The 16,146-nt window shown below is 44.2% G+C and overlaps 1 protein-coding gene across 3 annotated transcripts in view; it reads left to right on the plus strand.

The window, feature by feature from the left end:
• Window positions 1-16,146, plus strand: part of CREBL2 (cAMP responsive element binding protein like 2) — a 130,132-nt gene that overhangs the window by 62,163 nt on the left and 51,823 nt on the right. Inside the window, exon 5 of one of the 3 annotated variants that reach the window (XR_015772518.1) lies at window positions 582-665. The exons of 1 other annotated variant lie outside the window; for it this stretch is intronic. Coding sequence is in view for 1 of the 2 variants with exons in the window: in XM_088055498.1 (XP_087911624.1) it covers window positions 582-629 (48 nt within the window). In the remaining variant the exon portion in view is untranslated. Of the gene's footprint in view, window positions 1-581; window positions 6,475-16,146 lie in introns of those variants that run through there. One more of the 3 variants, XM_088055498.1, reaches the window with a different exon arrangement.

Genomic DNA, 16,146 nt, shown 5'->3' on the forward strand with positions numbered 1-16,146 from the left:
TTTCAAGGTGAATAGCAGAGCATACCACCAACCCGAATTTCTTTCTTTAGCCAGGCTGAGTACCAAGGGTGAAGACCGTGGGCTTGAACCAGGGAGACCAATCTCCTGAGCTGCCTGCTGCCAGAGCATCCCTGCTGGCCACTCCAAGGCTGGCAGGGCTCATTTCCAGCTCTCTGCCTCACAGGAGGGTGGCTGCTGCTCTTGCTTGAGGGGTGCTCACAGGGTGCAGCCCAGTGGCTGAGGCCCCAGTACGGTGTGGGAGATTTTTGTGGCACAAGCAAGGGAAGGAGGAACAGCTGTGGGGTGGGTGCCACCTCTGTGGAGGCTGAGACACACTGAGGGTGTTTGGCCCAGAGCCTGGTGGCTGCATGAATTGTAGCCACTGGGAGGTCATTTATCATATCCTGTGCAACTAGTCCCCTTCAGTAGCAATTACTGCTCTTTAACAGCTTCCAAGCAATGCTCCCTGCAGGCTGTGCTTGCTGTCAGAACCTAAAAAACAGAGGGTGAAAAATTCCAAATCTAACCAAATAAAAACACAGCTTCATGGGGATTTTGTGCTTTTCTTTTAAACTCAACAGGTGTTCCTGGTCATCCACAGGGAAAATATCTGCATGCCACAGAAATGAAGCAACTCGAAACCAAACTCTGTGAAGATAATCCCATCTTTTGATTTTATTTGGTAGAAACGAATGGAGAAAAAAAAAGAAAAAAAGCTTCAACTCTGGGTTTTCATGATGATAGAGTGGGAACTTTCACCACCATCCCAGTTTTGGACTGCATTTGATGCAGGCTCATGGAGACAGGGGACTGTTATTAGAGCTGCGTGAATAATCTACAGCAAGTAACTGAATGGAAGTGTTTGGCCTTTTATCTGTTTGCAAACTGTGAGCTTTCCTGGATGTTCTTGAATGTGTTTGTTGTTTGAGATAATACTGCCCATAATTTGTGTGAATAATCATTTATTTGTGGACTGCCTACAAGTATTTAGATAGTCAAAATGTCATTTTTGTTCCATGGTTACATGAGTGCAACCCTGAGACTTCCACCAAGAGTACTCACAGTCAGGAGTGGTAAATTCACTTTCTGTAAAACCTTGTTGAAATCTTCTCAGAAACTGTCTGTCTTGTCTTGTCTGCTGCAGGGAAAAAAAGGGAGGAAAATGCAGTAAAATAACAGGGGAGGTTGGTAGGGTGTTAAAAAACATTTCCAGGAGACTGCCCTGTGTCTCTGCAGCCATGGAGGTCTTTGGGGATGCAGAGATCCACTGCAGCCCATGGAAGAGCCCACACTGGAGCAGGGTGATGTCCAAAGGAGGCTGTAACCCCCTGGGAAATCTGTGTTGGGACCTGCACAATGGAGACAGGAGTCCACACTGGAGCAGGTTTGCTGGCAGGACTTGTGACCCTGTGAGGGACCCAGATTGGAGCAGCCTGTTCCTGAGGGACTGACCCTGTGGAAGAGTGATCCTCATGGCAGCAGTTTGTTCAGGGCTGTTGCCTGTGAGATGGACCCACTAGAGGAGCTCATGGATTACTATTTCCCGTGTCAGGGACCCCATGGTGAAGCAGAGGAAGGACTCCTCTCCCTGAGCAGCAGCAGAAACACCCTGTGATGGATTGACTGGAACCCTATTCCCTGTCTCCCTGCAGCACTCAGGGAGGAGGTAGAGCTGGGCAGGAGGAAGTGGTAGGGAGAAGGTATTTTTAAGGTTTTATTTTACTTCTCTACTGTCCTGCTCTGACCTTGTCAGGAGTAAAGTCAGTTAATATCTCCAAGTCTATTTTGCCCATGATGTTATTTGATGAGTGACCTCTCCCTGCCCTTACCTCAACCCATGAACCCTCAGTTATATTTCCTCTCCCGTTTGCCATGTGTTCATGGGGCCAAGGCAGAGACACAGCAAATATTCCACCCACGTGCTCTGTAAGCCACCAGAGCTGGACAGCAAAGGGGTTTTATAACCATCTTGTCCTCCAAAAGACTGGTGCAAACCCCATGTCTGGAGTACTCTGAGCCCTGCCATGTTGTGACTGCTTGTCCAGGAGCATCCCAGACAGGTCTTTGACAGTCACCAAACCCTGATAGCAGCTTGGAGAGGAGTTTCTTTGGCAGCAGTACAGGCAGGACCAATAAAACTTTGCAGGAACACCTCTTTGCATGTGTTTGTCTACATGCACAGTTCATCCATTACCCTACCTGCTTGGATGGTTTTGTGATAAGGACACCTTGAGGGATAAATGGAACAGGGGTATTAAGGAAAAAGTACTCAATGATACAGAGCAACCTGCACCACAAATGAAGATGTATTTTCAGGGGAAAAACAACATTTTGAAAACTAAACAAGGCATGAATTCATTTTGGGTGTCTGTAAAACTTGCTTCTTCATTTCCTTCAACTGATGTTTATCCATTGCTTGTTGTTTATCCATTGCATTCTGAAAGCAATATTCTACAGAAAATGATTTCTTCTGTGTGAGGAAAAAGACACAACTTTGGGGGTTCAAATAAACTAGGGTGTTTATTAAGGGAAAAAAAACAAAGGGGAGGAAGGGATAATGGGTGAGGGAGAAAAAAAGAAAAGAAATTTTAAAAAGTCCCGGGTCTGAGGATTGAGGAATCCTCTGGCCGAACCAGCGTTTTGGTCCCAAAGCAAGAACTCAGTGGCACTGCAGTGAATGCAGCTAATCTGCACTCAAATTTATATAAGAAGTCTCTAAAAGAGATGTAGACCGAAGTCTGCAGTGTCGGGTCCTCAGCTGCAGCTAATCCACAGTTAAAGGGCACTTCTTCAAACTTCACAGGTCCTTTTATAATCTCTGTCCCCTCAGCTTGTTGCTGGCAGTCCCACCCCTATAGCTGATTGGTGCTGGTAACATCTTCTCCTCCAACAGTTTGCTGTCCTTGGGGTAACTGAGGTTCTGGAGGGAAAGTTCCTCATTAGTATTCACCGTTGCCTTGGTGTCAAGTTACAAGTCTTCTGGGGCAGGTTAAAAACTCTTTGTAAAATGCTGCTGGTGAGGGGATTTGCTTTGAAAACCTCAAAAGTAACAAACTTAAAAGAGAATATTAAACTTACAAACAATGCATCAATAGCAACAAACAAATGAGTAAGGGACTACAAAAATAGGGATAATGCTTATGACAATTAAACATTCAATTGGAACACACAAAAACCACAACCAGTACAATTCTGCAATGAACAACTTCTAAACAACAACAACCAATTCCACATGCAAAAGCCAATCTAAGGTTTTATAGATGACATTCTGCAAATATTTCCCAACTCCTGAAACCTCTGTTTTCAAACAGCTTTTCTCTGAACTATTGTATGTGAGTAAGCATTTCCAAAATGTTAGATCTCTTGGCTCCCCAAGGAGTACTGTGGGCTCCGCTTTTCTGTTACCTTGTTATAGGCTTCTAAGAAAGCTGATGGACAGCACATCAGTGACAGTAAAATATAAAGTAGTGTGGGAAAAGGTGTGGGCTCAGGTTTGGGACATGAAACAGGCTGTGACCTCATGCAACTCTGCTCTGTTTCCTTTCCCAGGCTTTGTCTTTACCATTTAAAACCATGAACATGTGGGGTTTTCTACAATGCATGAAGAAAAGAAAATTAAACTCTTCGTAATGGAAGGGGGAGAAAAAAATAACACTGTTCTTTCTTTCACCCTTCCTGCTCTCTTTCTGTGTCATTTTGCTAGGTGCTTTCACCCTCTTTTCTTCTGTTCTACCCCTCATTGTGACCTGTGTATTGTCCCTCTTCTTTGTGTTATTCTTTCTTCCCCCGTCAGATTTTAGTGGAAGGGAGTCATTTGAGGGAGTAAATCTCTGCCCATCCAGCTTGTGACAAGTACAGACTGAAATGAGAGTTGCACTGAAGATGAATCCTTTTTTTTTGTGGAAAATGAAAACAACAAAAGCTTTTTCTCATATTATTGACATTTTTCAGTGGATATCATCATTGAAGAGTGAACTAAAGCCAGAACTGAGTTTTTGGCTATTGAAATGTTCAGACGAAAATTTGCCAATCTCCAAATTTATTTTTCCAATTCTCCAGTTAAAGAACCCCCCCCCAAATTATTTAAAGAATATTGCCCATACAAGTCCCTCCTACCCCTGCTATTTTTTTCCATTTTGGTCAAAGAACCAATTTTCCACTTGCACTAATTCAATACACTTGTTTTCTTTCAGAAGCCACATTGCAGTAAAACTGAGAAAGGAGTCCAGAACCAGCTGATTTAATGCTTTGCTCACGGCTGTTTGTACCCTTTTTATTTTGCTTTGCCTGTTTTTGAGCTGCATTTGGTAGGGAATGTTTTATATGCTCAAGTACAGACAACACTCTATAATCCTGCATTAATGCTGAGCTGTATCACCTGAACTGTGGCTGCAGGGGTGCATTGTGTGGTCCCCCCATTTCTCAATCAACTGGTAGCTGGTGGTAGAGGTTCATGCATGCATGAGCTGTAGTTTTTCTTCCTGTGGAGGAGAAAAATGATTAAAAAATTGTTCTCAATGAGTTAGGCTGAAATACAGTCTGTCATTTTGGGCTGTACATGCTGAGCATGTGTGTGAAGGGTAATGGAGGGTTGAGATTGATTTGGACCTGATGAAAAATAGTGTGAAATGTTGGTAGTGAAGTCATGGAGCTCCAAGCCAACAATTAAGCTGTGTGAAGGCTTCACCCTTTCCTCTTCTGCAGAGGAAGTTAATTAATGTAATTTACTTTGAAAATCTCAGGTTCTGTTTTTTAAGTGATAAAAGGCCTTGGGGTCATGTTTAAAAGTGGGTGCTGTGAAAGGATGTGGTGGTGGGATCCAAAGCTGTTGTAAAGGACTGCAGAGGATCCTTGGACACAGCATTTCCATGGAGGATGAGGGAGATTTATTTAAAACCAGCACTGACTTGCACCTTAGACATGCTGCTGGTGTGCAGCCTGTCTGTCCTTGACTTGCTCACAGCACCCAGCCTGGTGTTCCACGCTCTGGGCTCTGCCTCAGCATTAAAACACAGGAACAATGCACATTCTTCAAGCAAGATAAAGGATGCTGGTTCTGGGGCAGGTGGGATGCTCCTTTCTTGATTGCAGCCCTGAGGGATCTGGGAAGGGAGACCTGAACTGGAGCACAGCCTGAGTGCAGGAAGTGTGAGAAGGCAGCAAGAGGGGAGCAGGGGCCCACTGCTAGAATGTCCTCAACAGCTGTGGATATTTAACAATATATTGGACTGAACCATCCCAGGACAAACCTTTTTGCAAATGTGGGTTGGAAACAGTGCTTGAATGGGGCTGCAGTGAAGTTACAGAGCTTTACCCAGGTCCTAAGGAATTAGGTCACCTTCATTTCCAGCTAGGACAATGATGCCAGTGTCATTTTGTAAAGAAAGAAACGAGCTGTCTGGTTGGCTTCAGTGCCCCTAGGCACACCTCGTTTGTGGGGATGCCATGGTTAGGTCACCAGGAAGGTTAAATTCCATTTCTTAGGCGTGACAGAGACTTGGCCCAAGCTGTCTGTGGGGCCTGGCAGCACCCAGGATAAGGAGGTAATGATGGAGTTGGCAAAGTGTGTCTGGCTGCTTCCTTGTCATTAATTAGGGACGCTTGATCACAGCAGGGACACTCAGGCCAGGCTATGAGAGTTAGCTATGGAAAAAGGTTTGACTCTAACCCCCAGTAAGACTAACTGCTTCTTTCACAGGGAATGTGCAAGACTGAATCAGATTTTGCATGAAAATTGTTTTCCATCTTTGTAACCTTAGGGATTTGTGTCACAGTCTGGAAATACAAGGGGAGGCTCTGTGGCTCTGGGTGCCTCTGTGTTCCTGTAACTCTGAAGCAGTATTTAAACCCTACCCAATTCCTGACTCTTGCAACATCATACATTTTCTTAATATGAATCTAAATATTACAAACTTCTGTCATAAGCTGTCACTGATTAGTTAAAGGCACAGTCCTGGAGCTGACTCAGAACACATGGACAGGATGGTCAAGGCCAAGATATTCAATAGGCCTTGTGGTTCTGTCTCCAAACTTTCTCCTCACAGCCTGTCCCAGCATGGGCATTCTGTAAAATGGGCATTTAGGACATGCCCAGCATGGGGAGAATCTGGAATAATCCTTCATGTTGCAATCTTGCACCAGATGATTTACACCTGGACAACAAGCTTTGTTATCCTTCTGGTCACTATCTAGGTGAGGCTCTGCAGACAAGATTTATGTGCTTGCAGTCATGTCTTTCTAAGCTTCAGTTTTCAGCTGCAAAGACAAAAATCAGTGGCTGAAATGCTCTTCCTGAAGACTGTACAGGTCTTGTGTGTTGGCACTTCATGATCCTAGAAATGCAGTTGAGCTTGGCAGGAGTGGCCTAAAACCAGCAGTGTCTCAGACCAGGATGGAAGTTCACTTACCAAACAATGTGGAAGAATGTTTGACTGTGCTTTAATTTACTGTATTGCACTGCTAGCAAAGCTAGGTGCATAAATCATAGTGATTAATAAATCTGTTATGTCCTCCTTTATTTCCTATTTGCAAACTGCCTGAGGAATTTTCTCAACTGAATTTGTTATTCAGAATTTTTCACTGAGTCATTTCTGAGATAATTCTTGTGTTTTTATCTTCTCTGGGAAGTTGTGCTGAGTCTGACATTGGAGCTGTTTTCATTAGAGACATAAATCTTTCTTTTGTTATTTCAAAATCACATTTCCCATGCTACCATTTGCAATTACAGATATGAAACTTGCTTTCTTTGACTGCTCTTCAACATCCATTTATCACTGGCTGCTTCAGCTGCTGTTGAAATGCTGGTAAACTGTATCACCCTCACATTTGGGACCGTACACCATACACAGAAGCATGAATTTATTTGCACAGAGGTTAAAGAGAGTGAATGAGCACCTGTGAAATTTTGGGGATGGGGCAGTGGGTAAAGAAAAAAGAAAGTGAACATGGACTACTACTTCATTCTGTACTTTAAAAGAAAGTGTTGGCTACCATGGCCTTTTGGAGGGAGGAGAATCATGAAAATATATCCTGAGAATGGTTATTGGGTTAGGAGTCTCAGGGAAAAGAGGAGAAGTTTCCTTTCCTGCTTGTAACTTGGCTTAGGCACTAACCTGCTCAGAGAACTTTGGGAGCTTTGGCAGAAATGGAGATTACTTGTTTCTGGGATCAGGCTTCAGCTAAGAAAAAGGTTCTCCAAGACAATTTTTGTCACTGGGTACCGAAATTCCTCCAAGGTCTCACTGGCTACAGCCTCTTTGACCTTGTCTTATGTTAGTGTAAGGCTTTGGGACATGCAGTTGTGAAAAGGAGAGGCTGGGACAGAAAAGCTGCAGGAAAACACGTTAGTAGAGGAATTTTATTGTTGCATATTTTGGTGGGGTAAGAGAGGAGAAATTTCCTGACAAGCTTGAATTCTAGGGCATTCACTTAAATTAAGCAAAGGGTTGCAGTGGCTGTTGGTGGAATAAGAGTCTCTGAACTCAAAAGCAAGCCAATGCATGCATGCAAAAACATTTGCAATTGTTTAGTGGAACGACAGCCTTAATAGTACAGCATTAGGCAGAGGGCCAAGAGGCAAAAATATTTGTAAACAGGATTTGCTAATTTTTTCCACTGGCAAACATAGCAAAAGAAGGAGGGGGGAGTTAGTGCTCTGAAGAGACAGTCAGACTGGGAGCACAGGTCCCTCTAGGTTTTTGAACAGAATCCTTCTGCAATCCATGTCCCAAATGAAAATAAGAAGTTTGTCTCTGGGTGTTTGTGTGTGTGTGCATAGCAGGGGAATATAAAGAAGTGGTAAGGAGACATCTTCCAGCTCAGAGACAGGAGCTGTAGGGTAGCAAGAAATATGGAAGGAACTCTCCCTAAAAGGATGTCAAGGACTAATTGAGAAGCAGCCAATATTGGATATTTCTTCCCAGAGACCTGTCCTTTGGAAGGCTCCCTCATGTGTTGGTGGTGAGGAGTTGTTGGGGTGGCTGTGTCCCTACCCCAGGTCTTCTCCCTCCCCTCCATGGCTTCCTCCTGGCTGTGGTTGTGGAAGGAATTCTCATCCTAGAGAGACACTCTAGATAAAGGGATCTGGGAGATCGGCAGCAGAACCTTTCAGCAGCTGGGCCTAGGGAAGGTGTGCTGTCTCCCTCTGACACATGGCTCAGAGATGTTCCTTCCACAACCAATTTTCATTCAGAGAGAAAATCCTCTGTGCAGGTTCTGTCTGTTCTGTGGCTGTTGCTGCTGCTCACACCTGGGTGGTGAACCTGAGCTGTGTGCTGTGGACAGAGAAGCACATGGAAGCCATCAGGGGTGTTACTTCTTTAGAAACCAAGAGATTGAGTACTCAGCCTTTGAGTACAAGCTAACAGAGCTCTTCCAGTTTGTTTTTGGCTGTGAATAGGAGGGCTTTTTAAAGGAGTATCAAAGTATGGGCTGAAATTTTGAAATTTCATTTCAAGACATTTGCTCATCAGATCTACTTTTGCACCAGCCTGTGTTGCTCCTTGCCACAGCAAGAATAGGCTTGACTGAGACACAAATTTACCGCAGAAAAGAACAGGTTATAAAGACTTTTTTAAATTCAATGATCTCCTCAAATTCAACATCCTACTGTTAATGTTTCTTTTTGAACTTGAAGCACAATAATTCATCTTTTTGATATGCACACATTTTAGTATCCAAGCAGGTGATACTTGTATCTTAACTGGACAAACTGAAGCCCTTTGAGGTGGAGCTTATTTGAAGACTGAAATCAGTTTGGCTTCAGATTAGACAAAACTCAAACTGTGAATTTTTTTTTCTAAACAGTAAAAAAAGGGATCTTGCAACACACACTGTTCATGTGAATAATATAAACTCTTACAAAAACCCCAAGGTGGTTAATGATAAACCTCCAGTTACCATTTACCTAAAGAAAAGAAAAAAAAAAGGCATCTTAAAGGTGATGAGAAGGAACTAATGTTTTACACAATAATGCCAGTAGTTCAACAGAACTCTCTAAATCAGGATCTGCCATTCTCTTTTCCTCTGGAACAGTCTCACCACATGCAAATGAAAAAAAAAAAGAAAGAAGAGTCCAAGGGAGGTCTTGCATATGTAGCACCACCTTCAGAGGGGACTGGGAGCAGAGGAAAACCAAAATGTGTTAAGCTAAAATCATCACATTATGGCTAATGTGTGTCCTGCCGGCATATTTAGATTCTCTGTAAAATGCTTTGCACCACAAAGTCCTTACTTACGCAAGAGCCAAGAAAATGTGTGATTGTGTGGAAGAGCTTTGGGTGTCCCTCCTTTTTAAAACCAAACACTGTGCTTCATCCTCGATGGTGTATGGAAGTGAGGAGTGGGTTCTTGGGGTAATCAGACAGTTTGGTGAAGGTCCAAGCACAGTTTTGTACATCTCCTTTTCCACTTCTCTGCTGCATGCCTGAAGACTTCATGTTTTACCCATCTGGTTGTGGGAGGAAGAGCCAAACTCCCTCTCCAGTTCATTGATGTTGCACTAAATGTGAGCATGCAGCACCTTTGCACCTTCCTGATTTGGGAGGGGATGTGGGAGCCACACAGGAATGAAGCAGGATAGTTGAAACACCTTTGGCCTCCACCAGACCTCTTCTGTTCCTCCAGTTTGGTCTGGGGGCTCTGGCACTCATGTTTGCCTTCAGACTTGGGGCTGCAGAAGCCTAGAACTAGATCCTGTGAGTTCAAGTCGTACTTATTTAATAATACATTTAATAAATATTGAAAGAGGAAAAGGTCATGGGCTGACCCTGAGGTGAAGGTTTTGCTCTTTCAAGAGAGTACAGAAAGTTGCTTACAGGGAGATTGAGAAGTAACCCCCCAGCTCACTACTTTTGTGGCTTCTGATGGAATCCCACTAAAAACAACTTGTGATTTATTTCAGCTGCATAATAATATTACAAAGTAATAAAAATAAAGGCATATTTAATGATGTCCTTCCATTAAATGGTATGCGCTGGCTGTCTACCAATGACTCTACAGACCTACTGGCGCCTGTGTCAAGACTCTTTTCTTTCAGTGTAGGGAGAGACATTAAATGATCAAGCCCTACGTACCACCAGGTTGTGCTGCACAATTCATTTCCATTAGGCAAGTAATTTTTTCCTTTCCTTGGCCATTGCTAATAATTAGCATTGCTTTGTTATGCTAATAAATATGCTTCTGCAATGGGACCCAATTTAAACAAAGACTTGACAGTAACTTCGCTGGACACAGCCAGAATGGGACATCTCCCATCTCCCAGAATGGGTCTCATCACAGCCAAAGGTCTCTTCCCTCGCCCTCTCATCTTCATATCAGTAGTCTCAAGCATAGCTCTGTTGGGGGTTGGATGTCCAACACAAAATGTAATTTTGGGGAATCCTGATGGCTGGTACTTGTTGGGTGCTTGAGAAACACAGGGAGTTTGGCTGGTCACAGTGGGGAGGGGGAGGGTGGGGGCATCTGGGGCTGGCTGGTTTCTTGGGCTGAAGAGCGAGACGCTCTCTTGGAGCTGGTGCAGCTTGGAGAAGGGAATTCGCCATCACCCAGATGGAGCTGCTGCTTCTTCTCCTTCTTCCTTGCTGGGCCTCGCACCCCCTGTCCTGCCGGGACGTGTGGCAGTGCCAGGCACCGCCGCAGAGCTGCTGATACACCTCAGCCACCAGCCCAGGACCTCAGCTCATTCCAACTAAGTGTTCCTCAGAGCCCTGCAGGAGCACCGGGACTGACTGCCCGAGGGGTTTGTGAAACAAAGCCTCTCCTCCAACCCTTCCCATCTCAGCCGAGAAAGCTGTCACGGGACCCCTGGTTCTGTTTTGCTAACGCTGTAGTTATTGTTGTTTGTGTGCCTTGTTATACATACTAGTAAAGAACTGTTATTCCTATCCCCAGATCTCTGCCTGAGAGCCCCTTGATTTCAGAATTATAGTAATTCGGAGGGAGGGGGTCTGCATTTTCATTCTGAGAAGGGTTCCTGCCCTCCCTAGCAGACACCTGTCTTCCAAACCAAGCTCTCTTCAAGTCTCCAGAATGCATTTGTTATTATTAGCTGGAAAAAAATCAGGCAATCCCTGTTCAGATGAGGACAGGAGGAGGATTTTGAATTGTAAATGAAACTGGAAAAAAAAATGAGGAGAGGAATTACTATAGTGGGGTAGAAGCCATTTGTTGACATCCTCCTCCTCAAAATTTTCAGAAGCATTTTACAAAATGCATCTGATAATTTCTCCAGAACACAAAATGTGCTATCTCTTGGGCAAGAACACAGGGACTGTGCCTGCTGTCCTGGTATACAATGAGATGCATGAGGTGGATCCTACCCCAAACAGCAGTTCAGCAGAGGAGGGCTGAGTAGGCAGGCTTAAAGCTCACCAAAGGTTCAGAGTGTCAGAACCCGGTTTCTGGGGAAAGTGCACTTGCATGTGCTTGCTGGAATCTCCATTTTCTGTCTTTTCTGAGCTATTTGGGACAGGCTGGAAGTTTCTCTCAAGTGGTCAGAGCAAGCAGAGCAGAGCAGAGGTGAGTAGCTTGTACTCCCAAGGCTGCAGAAAGAAATGGTATTGTGTTCTCACATGTTGTGCAGTGTGAGGTTAAAGCTACTGCCAGGAGTGGAAGTGTCATGAAGGTCATTTCTGCCATGGAAAGGTCTCAGTTCACCTCTGGCTCAGGGATGGTTTCCCACAGAGTTAACCAGAATCACTTTGATAGTGCTTATGCTTTCCTTGATGGTTTCCCATCCAAGGATCTAGCAATTTTGACCTTGGTTAATTATTCCTAGAGGGAGCCTACATACTACATACTCCCACATGAAACTGCTCTGCCAGATGAATCCCAACCTGTTCCAGAGGAGAAGAACAAGGAGCCTGGGGGCCGGGAGAGCAGCTCTGCCCACTTGCTGAATCTTGGCTTCCCCCATTCTTAAGCCAGACCTTGAGCTACCCATGATTTTAGGATAAAGAGGCAAGTGAGTCTGGCACCTGCCACTTTTCCATTTACAAATTAGTAGTCAGTGCTGAATGTGTTTTATTGATTTTTATCCTCTTCTCATAAGATATTGTTTGTTTAGTCATAGGAACAAAGCATAAATGATTACAACAAGGTTTCTGCTAAGTGATTTTGTTGCCCTCCAGAGAGAGCCCCTTCTCATGCCAAGGTTGTATCCAGTAATCAGTAGTGGAGACCTTTTTGAGAGAGGCAAAAAAAGATGAATTCTTCAAAGAGTCTTCTGGGTCTTCAGGTCCTCAGCAGTGGATGAGAAGGAGGAGAAGGAAGAGGCCAAGGAGGAGAAAGAGAAGGGGAAAGGGAAGGAGGAGTGAAGAAGGAAATGGGGGAAAAGAGAAGGGGTAGGGGAAGGAGGAAGACAGAAGGGGGAAAGAGGAGAAGAAAAAGCAAAAAAGAAGAAGAAGAAAGGAGAAGGAGAAGGAGAAGGAGAAGGAGAAGGAGAAGGAGAAGGAGAAGGAGAAGGAGAAGGAGAAGGAGAGGGAGAGGGAGAGGGAGAGGGAGAGGGAGAGGGAGAGGGAGAGGGAGAGGGAGAAAGAGAAGGAGAAGGAGAAGGAGAAGGAGAAGGAGAAGGAGAAGGAGAAGGAGAAGGAGAAGGAGAAGGAGAAGGAGAAGGAGAAGGAGAAGGAGAAGGAGAAGGAGAAGGAGAAGGAGAAGGAGAAGGAGAAGGAGAAGGAGAAGGAGAAGGAGAAGGAGAAGGAGAAGAGCCCAGCATTTTTCCTTTCCCATTTTGCAAGTTAGTGAAATTGCAGGTCTGCCCAGTCCTTTGATAAAAACACAAGATCCTGAGCAGGGGGTGTGTGACTCAGGGAGACTGGCTTGCCTGGTGCAGGGCCTAACCTTTAATCTGTTTTGATCGCTCCTTCACAACCTCTTTCAAAAGCTCTTTTTCTGCATTGTAATGTTCTGCCAATCATAATTTGCATTTATGAATGCATGAAAGAACTGTTTCCTGTCTCTGGTGGAAAAAAGGAGGGGGAGGGAAAAAAGTAAAGTCAAACTGAGATTTTTCTTTAAAAGCCTACTACGGGAAAACAAAAGGCATTTCTATTCCGGGCACATCTCTGGAAGCGGTCGCAGCCAGGAGGTGTTGACAAGCCGTGTGCGCGGGGTTATGCTCCCGGCTCCATTCGAGTGCCAGCTCTGCAATCAGGATGATTTGTGATCCCTGGCTGAGCACATTGCACAGGTCTGATGGCCACTCCATCCATCCATCCATCCATCCATCCATCCATCCATCCATCCATCCATCCCCAGCCGCACCAGTAAATCCTTACTGGGGAGGGCAGTGGCAGAGCCCCCTGAGCTGGAGCGCTGGGAATTCTCCTCTCTCACCCAGCCATCAAGCACTTGAGCAGGTTCTGGGCGCCGGCGGGGAACAAAAGCTCTTTGGCAGAGCTGGGATGGCAGGTCCCTGTGAGGAGGTGCTGGTGTGTGTGCAGCAGCTCCCCCAGCACTCAGCTAATCTCTATTACATATCTACAGACAAAACAGCTACTTGGCACTGTGTGGCGGATGTCTGCAACTTCTGCCAGGACGCTGAACAGGGGCCAGGAACTTGGGTGGAGACAGGAGCCAGGAGGTCATCTGGGGTTGCTGCTCTTTGTTACAGCTAAATAACGTGAATGTATTAAGCTCCTTTCCATGCACCGATTTTATTTTTTTTTCAATGCCTTCAATAGTCTTTTTTTTTTTCCCCCACTGGGCTGGATTCGTATACAAATACGTAAGGCAGAGCAGTTTGCTCATTTGCATTTAGTATGAAACCCCGAGTTTGACTTTTTTTTTCTGAAAAATGAACCGACATGCTCCCTGCAAAAGGTTTGCTCTGTAAGAACAATTTGGGTGCTTTGTCATTTCCTCACTTTTAGACACTGATCAGACAGTCACCTTCACAAAACTGTCAGGTGATCACATTATTGTTTCCTAAGAGAAGAAGTTTTTTTTTAAAAAAATAAAGCTGAAAGTGGGCTGAAGCAAATTGTGGCACCTGGAATTGCAAAACTTTAGCTGGATCACAAAACCCTGCTGAGCACAGGAACATTGCTGGAACCTGTGGGGACTAAAAAATGGCAAGAGTAAGATCTGCATTTTATACAACTGATGCTATTAAATGAGTTCTGTGGCTGCATGGATGGATCTGCTCATTCCAACCTGTTAGATGCCAGAGTGCATAAACGTGTATATATATATATATATATATATATATATATATATATATATATAATTGAGTCATTTGTGTAGATTGCCTTAAAACAGCCTGCAGATGAAAGGAGGTTAATAGCTCAGCAATCCAAATTACAGTTTCTTTCCATGTCAAATTACAGGAAAATAGTTACTTACATGGAAAGAGTAAAACATTTACTATCAAGAAAATCATGTTTTCTTTTGGATATCTTGAGAAGCGCCTGGGTGGACGAACGTGGAGTTCAGGGTTTCATGGCAATGTCTCCACTGCTGAGACTGATGCTTCTTCCTTTATTTGTTCAGGTATTCTTTTACCCAAGCATGTGCTGTCTATTGAATTTCACCAATCCCCTGCTGCCCTGCCTGAGGCTCACAGTCATGGGAGATGTGTTGTTAAGGTTGACATAACCAGGCTTTTTGGTGATGGCAACAGCCCTATTCTTCTCCAGACTGGACAACATATGTGAACATCCCCATCATGTTCTTCCTTCAGACCCTGTTATTTTAACCAGTCCTTTCCCTGAGAGATAGCACAGAGTAAGACAGAAAAATCTCAGGCACTAAAACATCACAGGTGTTATCTGCAGTCACCTCTGCCGAGCCTAGCATGATGTGCTTGGGCTGGGATGCAAAAAATGCCACAGGACACTACAAGAATCTCATCATAGATATCCTCGGCAGTCCTGGGGGAGGTTGTAGCACATCTGCAAGGCCCCTCTGTCAGGAAAAGCTTTGTGTTGCTTCTTTGTTATATAAAAGGCATCACAAGCGTTATGTGTCACCCACCTGCTGCTCCCGTTCACCCTTGGGACAGGATTGCTTTGTATCAGGCCAAAAAGTGCTTGAGTCTGAGATACAAATACACCTGTAACTCCATATGTTTATATAATTATGTGAAACATCTTATTATTTCTTAAATAATAAATATGTGCTTTTTACAGTTGTTTTCCCTCTGGAGCCTTCCTGGATGAAAGGTATCGTTACATAAAATATTTTATTTATGGCTAGGTTTATCTGGACTGTGATACACTTTTCCAGAGACATTATCTAATTCTAGCATCTGAGAGAATCTTTTTTGATTGTAACCACAAATAACAAAGGGAGGAAGATTGTGGAAAGGTAAAAAGGTTGATCTTGATTTGCAGCAAGTAAGCTAAAAATTGCCTGCAGTCCCTCAATCCTACATCCCAGGCTCTTTGTGCTGCTTTGCTCTTCAATAATGGTGGTTTTTTTTTTTTTTTCCTTTTTAAGGACAAGACAAATTGTCTAGCCACAAGAATTTAAGCAATGCTTTTAATCTGAGTGAAGAAATGTACTGCACTGCTTGGCTGCCTTTAAAGTCTACTATTGCAATATCTCAGCAAAAGGTGTGTTCGTAGAAGGGAGAACTGTAGCTTAATGTAGCTGCACCGTAAAGTTATTTATCCTTGCTGTGCTTGATTTACAATTCTCAATAACTTCCTTGATTTTTTTTTTTTTTCCTGCTAAGAAATGTTGAGGTGGTGCCTCCAGAGGTGGAAGCAGGGGGTGATTCACTGCTCCTTACCCCTGGTGCTGCCCTTGCCCCTCAGCCAGACAAGCCAGTCGATGACAAATATTAATTCTTCTTTAAATAACCTGAGTTATAAGAAAAGGGAAATTTCACCACACCCTCTCACTCTGAAGTACACTGAACAGCACAATTTTTTCTTGAATGGAAATAAGCATTTTTACCCTAGGGGCTGGTGACATCTTGATGCTCTTTTTGCACAGACCAAGTGCCTGACATGGGCCTCTCCTGCCTTGGTCTCCAGCTCTGTCCTTCCTTCCTTAGCCTGGACACTCTGCTTTACAGGACTCCCACATCACTGATGGGATCTTGTGTGCTCAGCTCTGTCAGGCCACATGAGTGGGTTATGGAGGAGATTCCATAAAACCATGCAAAAGGACAAGGACTCAGATCATGTCTCATTTCCCATCAGG

Source organism: Pseudopodoces humilis, chromosome 5 (genome assembly GCF_049639895.1).
Source record: "Pseudopodoces humilis isolate 2021_Gansu_Grassland_sample_001 chromosome 5, ASM4963989v1, whole genome shotgun sequence".
NCBI lineage: Eukaryota > Metazoa > Chordata > Aves > Passeriformes > Paridae > Pseudopodoces > Pseudopodoces humilis.